The sequence below is a fragment of the Pelophylax lessonae genome (assembly GCF_965119305.1).
Source record: "Pelophylax lessonae genome assembly, chromosome: 2".
NCBI classification, from domain to species: domain Eukaryota; kingdom Metazoa; phylum Chordata; class Amphibia; order Anura; family Ranidae; genus Pelophylax; species Pelophylax lessonae.
The window spans coordinates 226,089,760-226,110,027 of NC_138769.1; the positions used below are offsets into that span (position 1 = coordinate 226,089,760).

Sequence of the window (20,268 nt, forward strand, 5' to 3'; positions counted from 1 at the left end):
GTACTCTTCACCTGGTTGCTGCCACACACGCTTGACACCATCTGAACCAAATAAGTTTATATTGGTCTCATCAGACCATAGGACATGGTTCCAGTAATCAATGTCCTTAGTCTACTTGTCTTCAGCAAACTGGGGGCTTTTTTTGCATTTTTTTTTTTTTTCTTTACGAAGAAGCAAAAGACAAATCGATACAGCATTCAACATGAGCATGGGGAAAAAAAAGTTGTTTTTTGTACACATAGATGTAGTGGTTAGTCATATTTTTATGTGATTTTAAGCTTCCAATTGTAACAAAGATCAGTGACTCATCCCACTTTGATTCAGTACAACCCAACTGAATATATAGCAAAGCTTCAACTAGTACATGGATATATACCTCTATGCAAACAAAGGACAATAACAAATAGTACTTTCCTTACATGTAGGTGATGGTGAATGCGGAGGAACACCACACATTCCACACCTTGTCATACTTATTGGGACAGCCCTTGTGTTGAAAATATTTTTTTCATAGTGCAAGATCTGATTTACCTTCTGGATCCGTTGCTGAATAGATGATGGAGCAGATTGATTCCCCTTAAGCGCAATAGTCTTTCGTGCCAAAAATAGGGTTTCCCTCAAAAGAATTTTGGTTAACTTTGGCCATGGTTCATCTACTTTACCCAGCCGACAAATGCGTGGGCATGCAAGGCACAGGGATAGAAAGAACTCCAGACAATACATTTTACTACTCGTTTCCAATATATCAATGACAGGGCATAGCCACATTACGTGAATAAAATCTGCCTGTGGGCAGGTAGATGCGGGAATACAATGCATAGCATGGAGTCGCACAGGGGTGAAGTATGACTGGTGAATCGTGTATATATAATTGAATACGTTTGTTATAGCCGGTGAGACGGTAAGATGTGAGTTGCTGGCTTCTTCCAGGCCTCATCCAACAAATCTAGTATAACTTGCCATTTAGTGCGAATCTCCAAAGGATGTTTGTTAATCAAAGCATCCAGTACATGGGAATAGATTGCAGAGATCAAGCCCTTAGAGACGTGTGATCTTATCACCCCTATCATTGGATAATCAGAAATTTTTTTGTCGGACACCAAACTAAGTAAGTTTGTAGAGCATGGCACAGCTGGACGTATCTATAGAAGGCTGTACAGGGTAGTACATATTTATTTTTGTAAATCTGAGAACGAGGCCAAAACAGTATATATCCTGTAGTGTAGCAATACCCCCATCTTCCCAGAAGGAATAGTCTGCGAAGCTCAGAACCTGAGAGAACATAAGGTTGTGCCACAAGGGTAACTCAAGATTAATATCCATTTTCTCTACCGTTCATTGACTGACGCAGTCCTCTGATGCGTATCAGTAGGGTTATACTGCCCCCCCCCCCCTACAGGAGTAGGACACTAGGCAGAAAAAAGTTATCGCTACGCCTATGGGCAGTCCCTGGGGGTATACCCTCTCTTCCTGCATAGGATGTCAGTTTTTAATCTGCCTAGTCAGGAGTAAGGACCTAGTTCCTTGCTGGGGTCTTTGGTACTGGCATAAGTGTTTTTTTTTTTTTTTTTTTTTTTTTTTTTTTTATGTAGATTTTTTCTTTAGCTAGCTTTTTTATTTTTCCTGTGAGATCTACAAGCCACTATCCTAGATTTGGGTGACGGGTTGGATGTTTAGATCCAGTGGTCACCCCAGCTGGCCAGCGAGTGCGTGCAGACTTTAGCTCCGCGCTGGGTCAGCAACGACGTAGTCCACTGGACGGGGACTGGCCCCGTGAGTTAAACGTCTTGCCAGGTCGCATACGATGGGCCCCAGGCCTGAGTCACAGCGTTCCTATTTGGCCGACAGCCCCCCCCCCCCTCCACTTCCGGGGGGTGCTCGGTCGGTTCTTGCAGGGCCTACCTGCTGAATAATGGGGTTGGGAGGGCTCCTCCTGTGCGTCCTTGTTTGCAGCGCGGGGCCGCCATTTTCTTGAAGCCTCGTCTACTACAATGACGGCGGCCATCTTGGTACACCCGTTTTCGGCCATTTTGCGGTGGATTCTCTGCTGGGAATCTAGGTGGGAGTGCCTGGGCATGTTTTCCAGTGGGTGGAGCCCCCTCCTTTCACCCTGGGCAGCTTCAATGCCCACTTCCTTTTGGAGAGCTGCTGCTGACACATGCAGACGTTCTGGGACCGGCTGCTGCATTTTGGGGGCACAGTGAGCGCTCTTTCTATCTCTCGCTCTTGAGCTCTCTCCTGTCCACCGATGCAATTTCTGCGGTTTTGGAAGAATTTGTGTCCTGGGTGGAGGTGGCCTAGAGAGGTACGAAGAAACGACCCCCACCTACTCCTGCCTCGTCTGATGTCTCAGATTCTGAGTCTGACTCAGCCACTGCAGACGTGGGTCTCCCACACAGATGTGGGTCTCCCAGCTGGGTTTGTTACCTCGCGCCCTGCCTCCTCTGATGGTTAGGATGATATTTCTAACTCTACTGCTGCGCAAGATTTAAGGCACTGGTGGACGCACTGGTTATTTCTGTGCGTTTAAACCCTGAAATTGGAGGATACAGCTGCGGGCGCTCCTGGGGCGCAGGTTACTTCTGCCACTCGCAAGTCTTCGGGGGTGTTTAAGTGGATTGCTAGACGCTACCCTAAGGTGGATCCTCCAGTCTCCAGACTGAATAAGGCTACCGTTATACCGGTAGAGGAATCCCGGTCCTTTAAGGACCCGGAGGATAGAAAGGCAGAGGCTGTGGCCTGCAATATGTACTCCCTGGTGGGCACTGCACTGAGACCTGTTTACTGTGGCCTTTGTCATGCAGACGCTGACTGAATGGGCTAAGCTACTACGCTGTGACGTGGAGAGTAAGCCAGTCCCTCCTGCCTTTGGGAAGCTGTTGGACCAGCTGGTGCAGAAGCTGCAATTTGTTTGCAATGCCGTGCTAGACACTTCTGTTGAGTTAACTGTTGGTTTCGGCAGTGGTTATCTGGGGTATGCTCTGGCTGAAGTTTTGGTCTGTGGATCAGGCTTCTAAGAAGGCCTTAATGGAACTTCCCTTTCAAGGGGCCCGTCTGTTCGGCGCTACCTTGGTCTTACAGGAGGAAAGAGTACCTTTCTTCCGCAGGCTACCAAGGGTAAGGACTCTCTGCATAGATGGGGTCCATCCTTTTTGGCTCACAAAAATGTTTTCGTTTCTTGAGGTCAGCCGATAAGGCAAAGCCCTTCAAGGCTCCCTCGGGTGGTTCCAAGCATCCCTGGTCTGGCAAACAAGTCTGGTTTCTCCAGACCTGTGGACAAGGCCTCCTTGGCCTGAAGGTGCGCCCTCACCTGTGACTGGGGGGGGTTGACACCTTTTGCCGGTTCTCTGACCTGTGGCTGGTCCGGATCCCAGACAGATGTGTTCGGGAAGGAGAGCAAATTGCGTTCGATCCTGGACCTGATAGCACTGAATGTTTTCATGCGCATTCAAAAGCTCAAGATGGAATCAAATTTGCACGGTGGTGGCTTCCCTACATCAGGGGATTTCCTGGCTTCACCTATCTGTGCTGCTCACCAATGATTTCTCCGTCTTGCTGTGGGAGAGGATCACTATCGGTTTGCGGTGTTACCCTTTGATCTCGCCTCCGGTCTTCACAAAGGTGTTGGCTCCGGTCCTGGCGTCCTGATGGCGTCATACTTCGAGGCGGTCCCCTTTGCTCAGTTCCACACGAGGATCCTTCAGAAGGAAATTCTTAAGTGGAACAAGTGCACAAATTTTCTGGACCTTCGGATTTGGCTGAGCCACAGGACCAATGAGTCCCTGATCTGGTGGCTTCAATATCTGATGCTCCAGCTGCTGAAGTCCTTCCTATTTACTGGACAGTTGTCACCACGGATGCAAGTCTATCTGGGGGGGGGGGGGTGGGGGGGTGTGTGTCACTGTTCTGGGAGTCTGGTCCCTGGAGGAATCCCGGTTGCCGATCAATGTCCTGGAGCTGAGAGCGATCCGGATTTGCCTGGCACACTGGACCGAACGCCTGGTGGGTTGTCCAGTGCACATTCAATCGGACAATGCTACATCATTGGCTTACGTCAATCACCAAGGGGGCACCAGGAGTGTTCTTGCGGCCCTGGAAGTGGCAGGCATTTTTACGTTTGGAGCACCATGTTCCAGCTCTCTCCTGTCAACATTCCAGGAGTGGAAAACTGCCAGGCCTTAGATGCAGGGGAGTGATCCCTGTATCTGGATGTGTTCCCGCAGTTGTCTTCGTTCTGTCTCCGGGCACGCTGCACGTTGATCTGTTGGCGTCTCGAATCAACAGGAAAGTACAGGGGTTTGTGGCCAAGACTTCCAGTCATTCCTGTGGCTCCGGACTGGCCTCGTTGGGCTTGGTACACCGACCTGGTCATGCTTGTTGCAGACGCTCTGCTGGGACTTCCTCTCTGAAGATCTGTCTCAAGGGCCAATCTTCTATCCTGCTTTACGGTCGCTGGCTTTGACGGCTTGGCTGTTGAAAGCCAGGTGCTGAAGGACAGGGGATTGTCTACTTCAGTGATTCCCACTCTGCTTAAATCTACCTAGAAGTCACTTTTCTTGCTTTATCATTGCATGTGGAAGTTGTATTTTCGTGGTGAGTCCCTTGGGACCCCCCTCGCTCCTGTTCGGTGGCTCGGATCTTTGCCTTCTTTCAACGGGGAGTTGATCAAAAATTGGCCTTGGGTACTATCAAGGGTCAAGTTTTGGCCTTGGCTAATTTTTTTCCAAAGGCCATTGGCCACAAATTCCCTGGTGCGTAACTTCATCCAGGGGGTGTGCCACTTGGTACCTCCCGGTGCGACCTCCGTTACCACCTTGACCTTAATTTGGCGCTGTCGGTTCTCCAGAGGCCTCCCTTTGAAAGTATTCAGGAAATATCCCTGCTAACCTTACCCTTCTGCGCGCAGTGTCGGAACTGGCAGCGCTGTTCTGTCCTCTCTACCTGATTGGTCACAAGGGCAAAGTGGAACTTTGTCCGGATCCGTCCTTGTCGAAGGTGCTTTTCAGTTTTCACTTAAATGAGGACATTGTGTTACCTACCTTGTGCCCTAAGCCTACACATTCTATGGCATTTGCTCTGCATACCCGGGATGTGGTTTGGGCGATCAAGGTGTATTTGGCGTCTACTGAGTCTTTTATCAAGTCAGACTCGCTGTTTGTGCTCACGGAGGGCTCAAAGAAAGGGCTGCCTGCGTCTTCCGTGACTATTTCCAGATGAATCACAGTTGTGCAGGCTTATGCCATTAAGGGTCAGATTCCACCTTTCCCTCTCTAGGCTCATTCTACTCGAGCGCTTAGTGCTTCCTGGGCTTTTTGCTGTCAGGCATCTGTGCTGTAGGTTTGCAAGGCGGTGACCTGGTCGTCTGGTCACACCTTTACCAAAATTTTGAATGCTGCTGTTTAGTGGACCCTTTGGCCTTCCTTGAGGATGTTCCTGTTTGGTTTTCAGGTGGACCTCCTTGTTCTGATGGGTCCTATGTTGTCTGGTTTGGCCTTGGGGACTGTTATTTTGCTCTGCTGTTCCCACCCCTCCTGCTGGCTTCACTGTGGGCGCTTCTGCAGCAATGAATGTAGTGTGTTTTGGCGCCTTACGGCGCCATCTTGTGTGTGGCACTGTTCTTCTGTGCACATGTCGGCGGCCATTTTCCTGGAGCCTCCCATTGCTTTCTATGGGCAACCATTTTCCCTTGGCCTGTTTCCTAGTTCAGCCTCATGTGGTGACATCACTTCCTTTTTGTCTACAGAGGAGATGGGTAGGAGTGTGTTAACACTTGTGGGGTCTTTGCTGGTCTTGTGGGGAATACCTCTGGCTGTCAGCTTATTCCTACTTCCGGGGTCTGTTTGCATAGTCCTTCATAGCGGTGTACTGCGGTGGGGTCGCTGTGCACTTAAAGGGCCAGTACCTTCATAAGAGAACTCTTTTTTTTTTTTTTTTTTTTTTTTTTTTTTTTTTTATCCCAGGACAGCAAATTCCTCCCAGCTTTGGTGGATGATTCAGGTTCCTCTGGATCTTCTGACTGCTGCACTTGCGACTTTAGCGTCCAAGGTGGATCTTTTGATGGCTGAACGGGATGCTAGAAAAAGGCCTAGGCTCTTTCTTCTGATTCTGATATGGTTGCCATAGATGGTGTGCCCCCTGAAGGGTCTCGTTCTTCCCAGTCTGAAGGGGAGGCGGAGGATGAGGGGAATGATCCCCCCCCCCCCCCCGGGATGGCCGAAGAACGCGCTGATTACTGCTCTTAAAGATACACTGCATTTAGAGGATGAGCCCAATCCTCCGGGCAAGCGGTCCTCTTTTGGTACCCGCAGATCCCGTAAGGCAGCGCAGGGGTTTCCTTGCCCCGCCGAGTTTCACGAAACTGTAAATGAACAATGGCGCAATTTGAAGCGCAATTTTGTGATACCAAAACGGTTTCAAGTCCGTTACCCCTTTGCATCTCCTACGTATTCGCGTTGGTCTGTGGCTCCTAAAGTGGATCACACTGTGTCAAGATGGAACAGGGCCACTCTGGTTCCCATCGAGGATTCTCCGGTGTTCCGGGACCCTAGGGATAGGAGGCTGGAATCCCTTGCCCGCCATTCCTATATGCAGGGTTCATACGGTCCTGGAAATCCTGGAAAAGTTTTGGAATTTTTAGATGACACTTTCCAGGCCTGGAAAGGTCATGGAAAATTAGGAAACCCACTAGGTTTTGCAAAAGTCATGGAATTAAATTACTGTGGAGGATCGGGGAGCGGATGCTTAATTATTTTATGATTATATTGCCACATACTGTATTTACATTTCGCTGTATTAGCGTCCTTCCGGGTCCATGGTATGCGCGTGCTGTTATTGGCCAGCAGCAGCCGAAGAGATGACCCAATCAGGCAGCAGGGAGGGCCGGCAACGGTTTGCCTGGAGACACTGTGACTGGCTAGCAGCAGCAGTAACAGCCGGGAGATTAGCAACCAATGAGGCAGCAGAAGCGTCACTGGAGGGCGGGTCGGCCGCATGAACGTGATGACGCGGAAGGGGGCGGTAACTGTTTCATGCGGCTGGCCCGCCCTCCAGTGACGCTTCCGCTGCCTCATTGGTTGATAGGCACGGGTCTAGCCACGCTAAAGGTGCAAAGCACCAGTCTGCAGCTGCATGCTTGACGGCTTCCAATCCGATGGTTGGCTTTTTCACCCGTGCGCCTGAAGTGACACTGGCTCCCAGCTGCGGCAGCGGTGCTTCCATCTCATCCAGTGTAAAACAAGGGACCATTTTGAGTCACGCTGTATCCAGAAACGAAACCCTAACTGCAGAGGTACTGTACACTACAAAGATTGTCATTTAGTTTAGTAAAAATATGCTGGGTGTGACATGGATTTTCTTATTTAACATGTATACATAGACATTTGATGAAACATTAGGTCATGAATATTTACGTGAAGTCATGGAAAAGTCATGGAATTTTATTGGTGAAAATGTGTATGAACCCTGTATATGGTGGCAGGTTCCATGCTGAAACCTATTTTCGCCTCAGTCATGGTGGCTCAGGCTGTGGCAGATTGGACCAAGGTGCTCAGACGCACCCTCGTGGCTGATTCTGCCACCCCTACTACCTTGGAGATGGTGGACCAGATTCATCATGGGGTTATGTATCTGTGTGATGAGGCCTTGGATGAGACCCCGTTGGCGGTTCGCCTGTCAGGTGTCGCGGTACTTAACTGCCGCTTTGGTTAAAAAGCTGCTCGGCTGACCAGACTTCCAGGAAGACGGTGTCTGACATCCCTTATGCGGGGTCTCGTCTTTTTGGGAAATCCCTGGATGAATTGGTTAAAGGTGTCACTGGGGGCAAGAGCACTCTGCTGCCCCAGATTCCTAGGGGTAAGTTCTTCCGCGGTAAGCGGGGTCCTTCCTTTAAACCAAATCAGGGGACCTTTCGTGCTTTCAAGGTGCAGGACAAGGGGAAACCCTTCAAGGGCCAGGGTGGCCAGAGAAAGCTCTGGGCGGGCAAGCCAAAGGCCGCCCAGGCTGTTGCGGCGGCCCAGTCCGCCACTGCCTGAAGGGGCGCCCTCACCCGTTTCAGGGGTGGGGGGACATCTGCGCAGTTTCCTCCAACCTTCCTCCAACCAACCTCTGGCTGCTGCTCGGATTCCGGAAAGGTGGGTTCAGGAAATAATTTGATCAGGGTACAAGATCTAATTCCTTTCGCGACCAGCGGACAGATTCTTTCCCTCAAATCTTCATTTGACCCCAGATCGGTTGCAGGATCTTCATCGGGCGGTGCAGGATCTCCTCGCCCAGGGGGTGATCGTCCCGGTGCCTCATCGGGACAGATTTCGGGGGTTTTACTCGAATCTGTTCACTGTGCCCAGAAAGGAGGGCAATGTGTATCCTATTCTGGACTTGAAAGCTCTGAACCGCTTCGTGCTCGTTCAAAAAATTCCGCATGGAATCCCTCCGTTCGGTGGTGGCCTCCTTGAGCCCGGGAGATTTCCTGGCTTCCATCGACCTAAAGGATGCGTATTTACACATCCCCCATATTCGAGGGTCATCAGAGGTACCTCCGATTCGCTATCGCGGAAGAACACTCAGTTTGTGGCTTTACCTTTTGGTTTTGCTTCGGCTCCAAGGGTCTTTACCAAAGTGGTGGCTCCTATTCTGGGCCTGTTACGGGCACAGGGCATTGCGGTCTTGGGATATCTGGACAATCTCCTGTTAGGGTCGAGTGCCAGTCAGAGCCTGCTGCGCGATCTGTCCACTACGGTTCAGACGCTCCAGGAGTTCGGATGGACCATAAACGTTCAGAAGTCGACTGTCTCCTTCGGTTTGTCTCCCATATTTGGGGATGGTCCTGGACTCTGCCCAAGCGAAGGTGTTTCTGCTGGAGGATAAGCTCCGGACCCTGCAGGACGAAGTGAGGTCCCTCGGCCAACGAGTCCTCGTCACTCAGGACCTGTATGCGGTCCCTGGGGTTGATGGTGTCGGCCTTCAAGGCCATACCGTTTGCACAGTTTCACACGCGGTCTCTCCAGGCGGAGATACTGGCCAGATGGGACAGGCTCCCTCAGTCCTTGGACCTGAGGGTGTCTCTGAGTCACCAAACCAGAGTGGATCTTCTGTGGTGGCTCCAGTCCCCGGCCGTAGCGGAGGGGAAATCCTTCCGGCTGTTGCTGTGGACGGTGCTTACCGCGGATACCAGCCTGTCGGGCTGGGGTGGCGTTCTGGGCAACCTGTCTGCCCTTCCCAGGGCACTTGGTCGGTTGATGAATCCTCCCTACCGATAAACATCTTGGAATTGCGAGCGATCAGGCTGTGCCTGCTCCATTGGTCGGATCGTCTTTAGGGCCACCCTGTACGGGTGCAGACGGACAACGCCACTGCGGTGGCTTACATCAATCACCAAGGGGGCACCAGGAGTGCCCGGGAGGCCCAGGAGGTGACCAGTATTCTGTCTCTGGCCGAGACTTGCGTCCCGGCGATTTCAGCAGTTCACATTCCGGGTGTGGAGAACTGGCAGGCTGATTATCTGAGCCGCCAGACCCTGGACCAGGGGGAATGGTTCCTGCACCCGGAGGTGTTTCAGATGCTGTGTGCGACGTGGGGATCCCCGGATGTGGATCTGTTCGCGTCCCAGCCAAACAACAAGGTGGGAAGGTTCGTGGCAAGAACGCGCGATCCTCTGGCAGATGCCTCGGATGCGCTGGTGGTGCCGTGGCACCGGTATCGTCTGATATATGCCTTTCCCCCAATTCAGTTATCCAGGTTCCTGCGCAGGTTGGTCTCAGAACCGAAGTTGGTGATTCTGGTGGCCCCGGACTGGCCACACCGGTCCTGGTATGCAGACATCATTCAACTGGCCGTCGAGCCTCCTTGGCGGTTAACTTTGCGAATCTACTGTCTCAGGGACTGATCTTCCATCCTGCTTTACAGTCGCTGGCTTTAACGGCATGGCTGTTGAAAGCCAGGTCCTGAGAGACAGGGGTCTCATCTGAGTTCATTCCTACTTTGCTCAAGGGTAGGAAAGCCTCGTCCGGTAAGATATATTACCGTACCTGGAAGGCTTATTTTGCCTGGTGTGAATCCAGAGGCTTCCCTCCTCGTTCCTACTCGGTGGCGAGGGTGTTGGCCTTCCTACAAACTGGTGTGGACCAGCGCCTGGCGTTGACCACGATTAAGGGCCAGCTGTCTGCACTGGCTGTCCTTTTCCAGCGCCCCTCTCTTTGATTCGCCCCTTTATTCAAGGTGTGCGTCACTTGGCCCCTCAGAGGGCGCCTCTACCTCCTTGCGACTTGAACTTGGTTCTGTCCGTTTTGCAACGTCCTCCCTTTGAAAACATCAGGGAAATTTCTTTGCCTCTGCTGTCGAAAAAGGTTGCTTTTCTAGTGGCGATCACTTCTGCACGCAGAGTGTTGGAGTTGGCGGCCTTGTCTTGCCGCTCCCCTTACCTGGGGGTTCATAGGGATAAGGTGGTCTTGCGACCCCACCAGTCCTTCCTTCCAAAGGTGGTTTCTGATTTTCACCTTAATGAGGACATTGTTTTGCCTTCGCTTTGTGCGAATCCTAAGGAGTTTGCCTTACATTCCTTGGATGTTGTCAGGGCGATCAGGGTTTACCTGTCGTCCACGGATTCCTTTCGGAAGTCAGATTCTCTTTTTGTCCTTCCTGAGGGACCTCGGAAGGGTATGGCTGTGTCTGCGGCGAACATTTCAAAATGGATCAGACCGACGATTGTACAGGCCTATTCGATTAAGGAAAGGGCATCACCCTTCCCTGTCAAGGCGCACTCTACCAGAGCGGTGAGTGCGTCCTGCGCCTTCCGGCATCAAGCTTCGGTGGCCCAGGTGTGCAAGGCTGCGACTTGGTCGTCGGTGCACACCTTTACGAAATTCTACAAACTTGATGTTCTGGCATCGGCAGATGCCTCCTTTGGCCGCAAAGTTCTGTGTGCGGCAGTGCCTTAAGGGGGCCCTAGTTTTGCAGGTCCCTGGCTGTTTGGGTTCTTTTTCCCCCTTGTTTGTTTGCTTTCCTGGGTTGTTGCTCCAGTTGAGCTTTTCTGTTGCCCAGAGGATACCTTTCTGTTCACGTAAGGTTCCTTTCTCTGACTTGGGTGCTGCGTTGCCTTTGTGACGGTTAAGTTTCCCACCCTTCATGTCTTCACTGCTTTGGGACATTCCATTGGTGAAGACTGAATGAGTGGGCGGCGACTGTCAGAGGACGTAAGAGAAAATTGAATTTTTGTAAAATCTTACCGTAAAATTCCTTTCAGAGTCCTGACAGTCGCCGCCCCCACCCCTCTTTTTGGGGTTCATGGACTTTAACTGCTTGCTACCAAACTGAGTTGGGATGGCTGATAGCGGGGGGATATTGGAACAGCCCCCATAGGTGTCTATGTAAATTACTTTGTTTTTAACAAGTCTTATGCCTAGCTTGCTCCTATGGATAAGAGGTCAATACCCATTGAAGACTGAGTGGGTGACGACTGTCAGAGGACGTAAGAGGAATTTTACGGTAAGATTTTACAATAATTCCATTATATCGGCACACATCTGTGGATTTATTTAAAGGACTTTATATGTTACGGACTGAATTGTCATAGGGTCCTTTCACACGGCCGCTCCGTGTGTCCGCAAATCATCCAATCCGTTTGCGGACATAATGTAAGTGAATGGCACTGTGGGTGTCAGCGGAATACCATCCGCTGACACCAGATTTTCCTCCTGTCAGTTCTGTTCCGTTTTTACGAATGGAACAGAACCCCATTTTTCCTTCCGTGTAAAAAACAGAAAGGAAGGAATCTGATGTCAGCGGTGTCATCCGCTGACATCCGCAGTGCCATATACTTACATTAGGTCCGCATATCATCCGCAAACGGATGGGATGATATGCGGGCACACGGATCGGATGACAAATGTCATCCGCTCCGTGGAAAAAAAAAAAAAAAGTCCCGCAGCGGACCTTTCACACGGAGCGGCCGTGTTAAAGGAGCCATACACACCCTTTTTCACATCAGTATTTTGGATTATTTGTCACTTTAAATCATTATTTGACTATGGTCAGTTAACATGCCTCCGTCATTCGCAGTCTGTCCTGCAAGGAAATGGAGATCCTGCATCTAAGGACTTGTTAAGTTGTAATATATAACCTTTTTGGGTTAAGATATTTTATTATTGTGATTGCCGCTAACCATTCCAGTGAACTACTGGTGTTCTCAAGGAAGAAAGTGCTAAATCTGTGTTAAAGTCTAAACCATTCCCGTAAAGCTCAGCCCAGATTCACGTTAATGCCCTCATGTCCCAGGATTCTGGCTTGTTAGGCCCCGTTCACATTTCACGTTGTGGGAATGCGCCTTCCCACTCATATTTTTGCACGATTCATGCACTTTTGCATATTGCACACAAGGCAGCCCATTCACTTTATTTGGCTTCTGTGTGTGTGTGCTGTGCCAAAGAAGCTATTGTACCAGATTATGGCACTAAGCCAGGCACATTTTTCTGAAAAAAAGATTTGTTTGGGCTGTCATTTTTAGATTAAATGGTGCCTGAACATGCATCATGTTTTGCCATGATTGTAACACTATTTGGAAATGCAGGCAGATTGCACCAATTCTGCGTAAGATTCCAAATGGCTCAGATGTGAGTGGGGCCTAAGTATCCCCTTATTAAGTGTGGTATTAGGATGTTGCATGAACTATTTTAAGGCATGGCCTGTTGATTTCCTGGCATAGTAGTTGGTACCTTTTTAATAAATGGAGAGTGTACCAAAAACTATAGCCATTTGCCCTGCAAGCTCTGACAAAGATTTACTTCAGTATAAAAAAAGTAGAACTGTTAAATATGAAGGCTTGTGTGCTTTTAAATGAGAGAGATGTATATAGTTTTGACAGATGCAGCTCCATATTATTCTTAACCATTGTTATGCTGCCCTCTACAGGAGTAGGACACTAGGCAGAAAAACTTTACCATGCCTATTGGGCAGTCCCTGACGGCATACACCTATTTGCTCTGCTATAGAATTGTTTGTTTCTGCCCAGTTTAGGAGTAGGACCTAGTTCCCGGCTGGGACTTTGGTCTTAGCTTGTTTTTTTTTTTTTTTTTTTTTTTTAAGGGAACCTTTGTTAAAATTTCAACTTTTTTTTTTTTTTGCTAGTTATGTTCCTGAGAGAACTGCAATCAACAGCCTGACTGGGTTTTGGACTTTATATTCTAGATCCTTAAGGTCTCCCAGTCCAGGCAGCATGTGCAGGTTATAGCCCCGTGCTAGGCCTCGCCACAACAGAGCCCCAATGGACAGGGGCTGGCCCGCGAGTTAAACACCTTGCCGGGATGCACACGACCTGGTTCGGCCTGGGGTTCCCCTTGGCTGTCTGCACCCCCACCCCGAGTGGAGAGGTAGTCTGTCCAGAGTGGCGCCCACCTGATTGTCATTGGTATGGTGAGTAGTGTATCCCCCATAGCTCTTGTGGTCTCGGGGTGGATGTGGACCCCCCCCCCCCCCCCCCCCCCCGGATCCCTTCCCATTTCCCCAGTCCCTCGAACAGTCACGGTCTTTTGGCGCCAACCTGACCCCCCCCCCCCCCCTAGGTGTTGTGTAGGAGCTAGCTTTGTCACTTGCTCCAGTAAGGGGGTTGGATGCAGTTGTTGACTGGGCTGTCCGGGTCGCACACGGGTCTTTGAGCAAGTTCCCGGCCCCCTGGGGGATATGACTGAGGCAGGGATGTTCTTTGGGCTCCCTGTGGTGGTTATAGGCTTGGCGGGATGGGGGGGGGAGCGGATGGTTCTTCATCCGTGGGTCTGCGGCTTGCGTGTCTGGCAAAAAATGTAGTCTGCGCCTTTGCGGCTGACCGGGATGAGGTAGCTGACCGGCGGATGCCTCGCATGACCGAATCGGGCCAAAAATTGAGGCCGTGACTGACATAGCTGGCTGTCCGAGTGACTGACCAGGTTGTCTGGGTTCCTAACCGAGCGGACTCTCGACCGGATCGGGCCCCAAATGTAGGTCGCCGCTCTGCAGCCTACTCACGGCTAACTGAACAAGTTGTTACCAGGCTGTTTCAGCTGCTGACCGGGGTGATAGAGCAGCAGATAGGCATCCGCCCCCCCCCCCCCCTCAGGGGAGTGGACATTTGAACTACCGGGCACTCTCCTTGAACCAGGGGGCACAGTGGGGGCATCGTTGTGTAGAGGTACTCTGCCTGCGCGTTTGCGTCCACAACGGCCTCTTCCCCTTTATAGGAGGGCTATGTCATTTATGGTGGGCGACCCTTAGGTCTAATAGTGGTCTTTTTTGTGGCACTTTAGCCGGCGTCTCCTTGCAGGACTGTGGTCGGCAAACTACCCTGTTAATGTTATCAGGGTAAGCTTGGCATATAGCGACTCCACTGGGTCTGCGTCCACGCACTTTGGGTGCTCTGTTGTGACAATTTTTTTTTTTTTCCTGTGCATGCAAGGGTGCTGGTAGATGCACTGATTGTACGGAGCCCTTATTTTTCAGCACACAGACGGCCCCTTCGTGCCTTCGGCATGCAGGAGAAGGCCTTAAGCCATTTAGGTCCTCTTGGGGTTCCAAGAAGACGTCAGGTAAGCCGAGAACAGGCCCCTCCAGATCTGCGGACAAATTTCTGTCTGCATGAAGATATGCCCTCGCCAGTATCTGGGAATTAGGTTTTCTGGGTTTTCCCACCCCTCATGCAAATACTGCTTTGGGACGTCCTAATGGTTAAGAATATGGAGCTGTGTCTGTCAATGAACGATAGAGAACTGGATTTTGACTTGCCGTAAAATCCTTTTCTCTGAAGTTCATTAACAAACGCAGCACCTGCCCCTCTATTTTTGAGTGGGTTGGGGTTTTTACTTCTGACACTGCTTGCAACAAAACTGAATCCTATAGTAGAGTGAGTGGGTGTATGCTTTCAGGGACTGCCCCATAGGCGTTGCAAAGTTTTTTTTTTTTTTTTTTGTCTTTGCTTACTTTTAAATAAGAGACTATTGGAAGGTGGCTCTAGCGGTCCTTTTTATTTGATTGTGATAAGTATTTGGCAAGTGGATTCTGACTGCTCATTCTCCTTCCACCACAGATGATGTGGAGTTTGAGGTGTCATCAGACAGACGTACTGGCAAACCAATCGCTGTCAAACTGGTAAAAATTAAGACTGAAATCTTGCCAGAGGAGAGAATAAACGGACAGGTTTGTGTTTTGATGTCTAATTTTATATGCATGTCTTGTTCCAATGTAAATGAGGTTTGTTTTGGTTCATGGCTACATTTTGAATTTTTCTCAAGCATTCACGTTGGTCCTTTCATCTCATGAACAGCCTCTTACCCAGTGTTGAGGTGCCTTTGTTTAAAATGTATATTACTTTTTTTTAAATTCAGGTAAAATATTACCCCAACATTTCATGATGTACCATGTTTTTAAAGTGTCCTGCTTTGTATTGCTTCATTTGTGTTTAAATCCCTGGTGTTCTTACCAGTCCCTCTGCTTTCCTATTTTAATTTGACCACATTTTGTGGCTGTTTTAGAGCAGCCTGCCTTTCCCCCAGTGATCAGACTTTGCTCCCTGTCAACACCACCCCCACCCCCCGACACCCAGATGGCCATTCATTGGGAAGATCTGTGTGTACTGTATTTTCTCCACACCTCTTAACCTGGCTAAAGAGAATTTCGAACAAAGTCCTAGGAAAATTTGGATGATTCACAGAACATTTGTTTGATGTTCGAAGATTTTCTTTTTATTTGATTTTGGAGTGAATTTAACTTTACCAAAAAGAAAACGGCATACACGGTTAGAAATTAGTTTGAGAAATGCTTCCATCCTGCTCCTTCAAATTTTCACAACACTGGGGCCGACTGTTGGTTTGGCCCACCAGTGATTAGAGCAATGAAACTATTTTTTCTCTTACGTCCTCCGACAGTCGCCGCCTCTTCATATTCGTCACTAATGGGGTTATTGACCTTTGCTCCGTAGGAGTAGCTAGGCAACAGAATATATTAATATCAAAGATTTTAGCATACCTCCCTGCATACCAACTCAGTTTCATATGCCTAGCTCAGGAGTACGCAGGCTGTTACTGTGCTGGGGCTCTTAGTCTCAGCCACTTTTCTCTTTTTTGGTTTTATTTGAAGTTTTTTTCTCTTTCTTTTACTTAGCTGTTTATTTCCAGCGTTAGTTAGCTTCTTCTGATGAAGATGATCGTGCGGAGCTGGGTCTCAGTCTGGCCACCCTGGATCCCAGGGCTCAGGGCCAGGGGCTTCCCAGCCTGCCATCGAGCGTTCAGCTTAGGTTTTGCCCTGGCACATTGAACGACCCATCCCTGTTCGCTGCAGGGATGCTATCGGTGAGGTGGCTACCTCACTGGACGCCATTGCGGTTTCGCACCGCAACTCCACTGCGTCATGCTTGCGACACTCCCTGTCCTCAGTACTACGGTTTGGTCGCTGGAGCAGGCTCCCCACGCCATCCGGACTGGTAAGTGTATCTCTGTGGGGACCTGTCTTTTTTTGGGTGTCAGTCTGGGACTGTGTGACCCTGCATGTCTGTGTGGCTGCTGTGCTCCCTGTCAGCTCCTGTGTGCACTTGCTGCCTGTGTGTGGGCTGTGAGGGGGGGGCTCTCCCGCTCTGCTGGGTGTCATATGAAGCAGTAAGATTTTAGCCATGCTGTGCGGCGATCGCTGCGGCGATCCGCCATTTTTCTGGGGAAGAAAATTATGGTGGCAGGTCCTGTGAGGTACTGCACAACGTTTTTGGCGCCAAACGTCGCCATTTTGAGCGGCGATCGATCCCACATGTCAGCGCCATGTTCTCTTTGCCCAGGGTTTTGTCCTCAGCCGAGAGGCCATGTTTGTGTAGCCTTGCAGAGGCTTCATAGGGGCGGTCAGTCTTGCATCACTTCCTTTTCCTCTGGGACAGCGATTGGTGCAGCAGCCTGTGTGAGCTCTCCAGGTTTTATATCTTTTTCCTGTATTCCTTGCCCAGTTTCTTATCCCTCTGGGGGTCAGTGTGTTGAGTGGGTGCGGTGGGCAGCGCTCGCCGCGATCTTAAAGGGGCAGTATCCTTTATTATTTTTTTGCTGGGGCATGGATTCTCGGGGCATGGATTCTCAGGATTGCAAGTTTCCTCCCACCCTGGTGGGGGGCCAAGGGGCTGCTGCTTCCCCCGAGGGGGCTGATCTGGCCACTGTTGTGGCTAACTTAGCTGCTCAGGTGCAGATGCTGGTGGCTGATCGATCCACTAAACGGCCCAGGGTGTCTTTTTCCTCTGATTCAGAGGGCGATGGGGCTGCTATGGCTGGAGTGCCCTTCTCAGGGTCTCACTCATCCCTAGACCTTGTGGGGTCTGACGGGGAGGCTGAGGTGGAAGGGGTTGATAATTCTCCCCCTGGCTCGTCTGAAGAGCTTGCACTCATGGATGAGTTGGTTGCTTCTATCAAGCACACGCTGCATTTGCAGGATGAAACATGTCCTCCTGCTTTGATGTCCTCTTATGGGACGCAGAGGAAACGCAAAACATTGCAGGTTTTTCCTTGCTCTACGGAATTTCAGCGCGCGGTGGATGAGCAATGGCGCAATTTAAAAAAGCCTTTTGCTGTGCCGAGTAGGTTCAAGCTGCGTTATCCCTTTACACCGGCTACTGATGAGCGTTGGTGTGTACCGCCTCAGGTGGATCACGCGGTGGCGATTTTGAATAAGTCAACTGCGATCCCTGCTGAGGATACCCGGTGTTCCGGGACCCGACGGACAGGAGATTGGAATAGGCGCACTCTGGTGGCTGACTCTGCCCCGCCGACAACTTTGGCTAGGGTGGATCAGATTCATCAGGGTGTCATGTATTTGTGTGATGCGGACTTGGATTTAGTCCCTTTGGCGGCGCGCCTTTCTAGTGTGGCGGTCTTGAACCGTCGCCTGATATGGTTGAAATGTTGGTCGGTTGACCAATCTTCTCGCAAGACTCTGGCAAATTTGCCCTACGCGGGATCTCGCCTTTTTGGCGAATCTTTGGATACTCTGATAAAGGGTATTCCTGGGGGTAAGAGCACTCTCTTGCCCCAATCTCACAAGAATAAGTTTGTTCGCGGTAAGAAGAATGCTTCGTTTTAGGCCCTCTCAGGGGTCCTTTCGTGCCTTTCGGTCGCACTATAAGGGCAAGCCCTTCAAAGGCCAAGGCTCCCAGAAGAAGCCGTGGGCGGGTAAGCAGAAGTCCGGCCAGTCCGGATCCGCTTCCCATAACAATGCGGCCTGAAGGGGCGCCCTCACCCGTTTCTGGGGTGGGGGGACGTTTGCTCTGTTTTCTTCAACCCTGGCTGGACCGTATTCGGGACAGGTGGGTTCAGGAAATCATTCGATCTGGATACAAGATCGAGTTTCTCGGCCGGCGGGCAGATTTTTCCCCTCAAACCTTCAGCTGACTCCGGAGCGCTTGCAGGATCTGCACCTGGCGGTGCGGGACCTGCGGGCCCAGGGAGTGGTGCTTCCGGTGCCTCATCGGGACAGATTTCGGGGGTTCTATTCCAATCTGTTCACTGTGCCCAGAAAGGAGGGCAAAGTACGTCCGATTCTGGACTTAAAAGCTCTGAACCGCTTTGTGCGGTTTCGCATGGAATCCCTGCGCTCGGTGGTGGCTGCCCTGGTTCCGGGGGAATTCATGGCCTCCATCGACTGCGTACCTACACATCCCCATTTTCGAGGGTCACCAGAGGTACCTTCGATTTGCCATTGCGGAGGATCATTATCAATTCGTGGCGTTGCCCTTCGGTCTCGCTTCGGCTCCGCGGGTTTTCACCAAGTTGCTTGTGCCGGTTCTGGCTTTACTGAGCCCAGGGCATTTCTGTCCTGGGGTATCTGGACGATATCCTGATTCGGTCCGCGACCAGTCAGGGTCTGGTGAACGACCTGTCCGTCACGATGCAGACTCTGCAGGAATTCGGCTGGACGATAAATTTTCCAAAATCGACGTTGTCCGTCGGTTCATCTTCCCTACCTTGGGATGATTCTGGACTCTGTTCAGGCGAAGGTCTTCCTGCCGGAAGAAAGACAAGCTTCGGACACTTCAGTGCGAAGTCAGGTCCCTCAGGGACAATCAGTGCTCGTCCCTCCGGACGTGTATGAGGTGTCTGGGATTGATGGTTTCGGCCTTTCTGGTGATTCCCTTCGCCCAGTTTCACACACGGGAGCTTCAGGCAGAGGTCCTGGCCAAGTGGGACGGGCGTCCGCAATCTCTGGATCTGCGGCTGTCGTTAAGCCATCTCACCCGAAGGGGTCTTTTGTGGTGGCTCCAGTCCCCGGCGGTGTCAGGGGGCAAGTCCTTTCGTCCCTTGTCGTGGACGGTGATCACCACGGATGCCAGCCTGTCGGGCTGGGGTGGTGTTCTGGGCGTTTTGTCTGCCCAGGGAACTTGGTGGGAGGAGGAATCCTCCCTTCTGATCAACATTCTGGAATTGCGAGCGATAAATCTGTCTTCTGCGTTGGACGGACAGGCTTCAGGGCCATCCAGTTCTGGTGCAGACGGACAATGCCACAACGGTGGCCTACATCAACCACCAAGGGGGCACCAGGAGTGCCCGGGCGGCTCGGGAAGTAGCCGAAATTCTATCTTGGGCCGAGACGCACGTCCCGGCGATCTCTGCAGTTCACATTCCGGGGGTGGAAAACTGGCAGGCGGATTTTCTGAGCCGCCAGACCCTGGACCAGGGGGAATGGTCCCTTCACCCGGATGTCTTCCAGATGTTGTGTGCGAAGTGGGGGTCCCCAGATGTGGACCTGTTCGCGTCTCGTCTAAACCACAAGGTGGAAAGGTTCGTGGCAAGGACGCGCGATCCTCGGGCAGATGCCTCGGACGTTAGTTACGCCCTGGCATCAGTATCGCCTGATGTACGCCTTTCCACCGATTCAGCTGCTGTCCAGGTTCCTTCGCAGGTTGGCCTCGGAACCGAAAACGGGGATTCTGGTGGCACCGGACTGGCCTCGCCGGTCTTGGTACACAGACCTCGTGCATCTGGCGGTCGACGCTCCGTGGCGTCTGCCTCTTCGAGCAGACCTTCTGTCGAAACGACCGATATTTCATCCTGCTTTACAGTCGCTGGCTTTAACGGCCTGGCTGTTGAAAGCCAGGTCCTGAAGGATAGGGGTCTCTCCCCTGAGGTCATTCCCACTTTGATCAAGGCCAGGAAGGCCTCTTCAGGGAAGATTTACTACCGTACTTGGAAGGCGTATTTTGCCTGGTGTGAGTCTAGGGGGTTTTCCCCTCGCTCATACTCGGTGTCGAGAGTGTTGGCTTTCCTTCAAACGGGCGTGGACCAGCGTTTG

General features: G+C 51.1%; 1 protein-coding gene across 2 annotated transcripts in view; it reads left to right on the forward strand.

Annotated features, from left to right (window-relative positions):
* The window catches only part of CSDE1 (cold shock domain containing E1), a 208,419-nt gene that overhangs the window by 56,529 nt on the left and 131,622 nt on the right, over nt 1-20,268 (forward strand). For both annotated transcript variants that reach the window (XM_082246093.1, XM_082246094.1), the window contains one exon: nt 15,044-15,153. In XM_082246093.1, the coding sequence (XP_082102219.1) occupies nt 15,044-15,153 (110 nt within the window). The remainder of the gene's footprint in view (nt 1-15,043; nt 15,154-20,268) is intronic.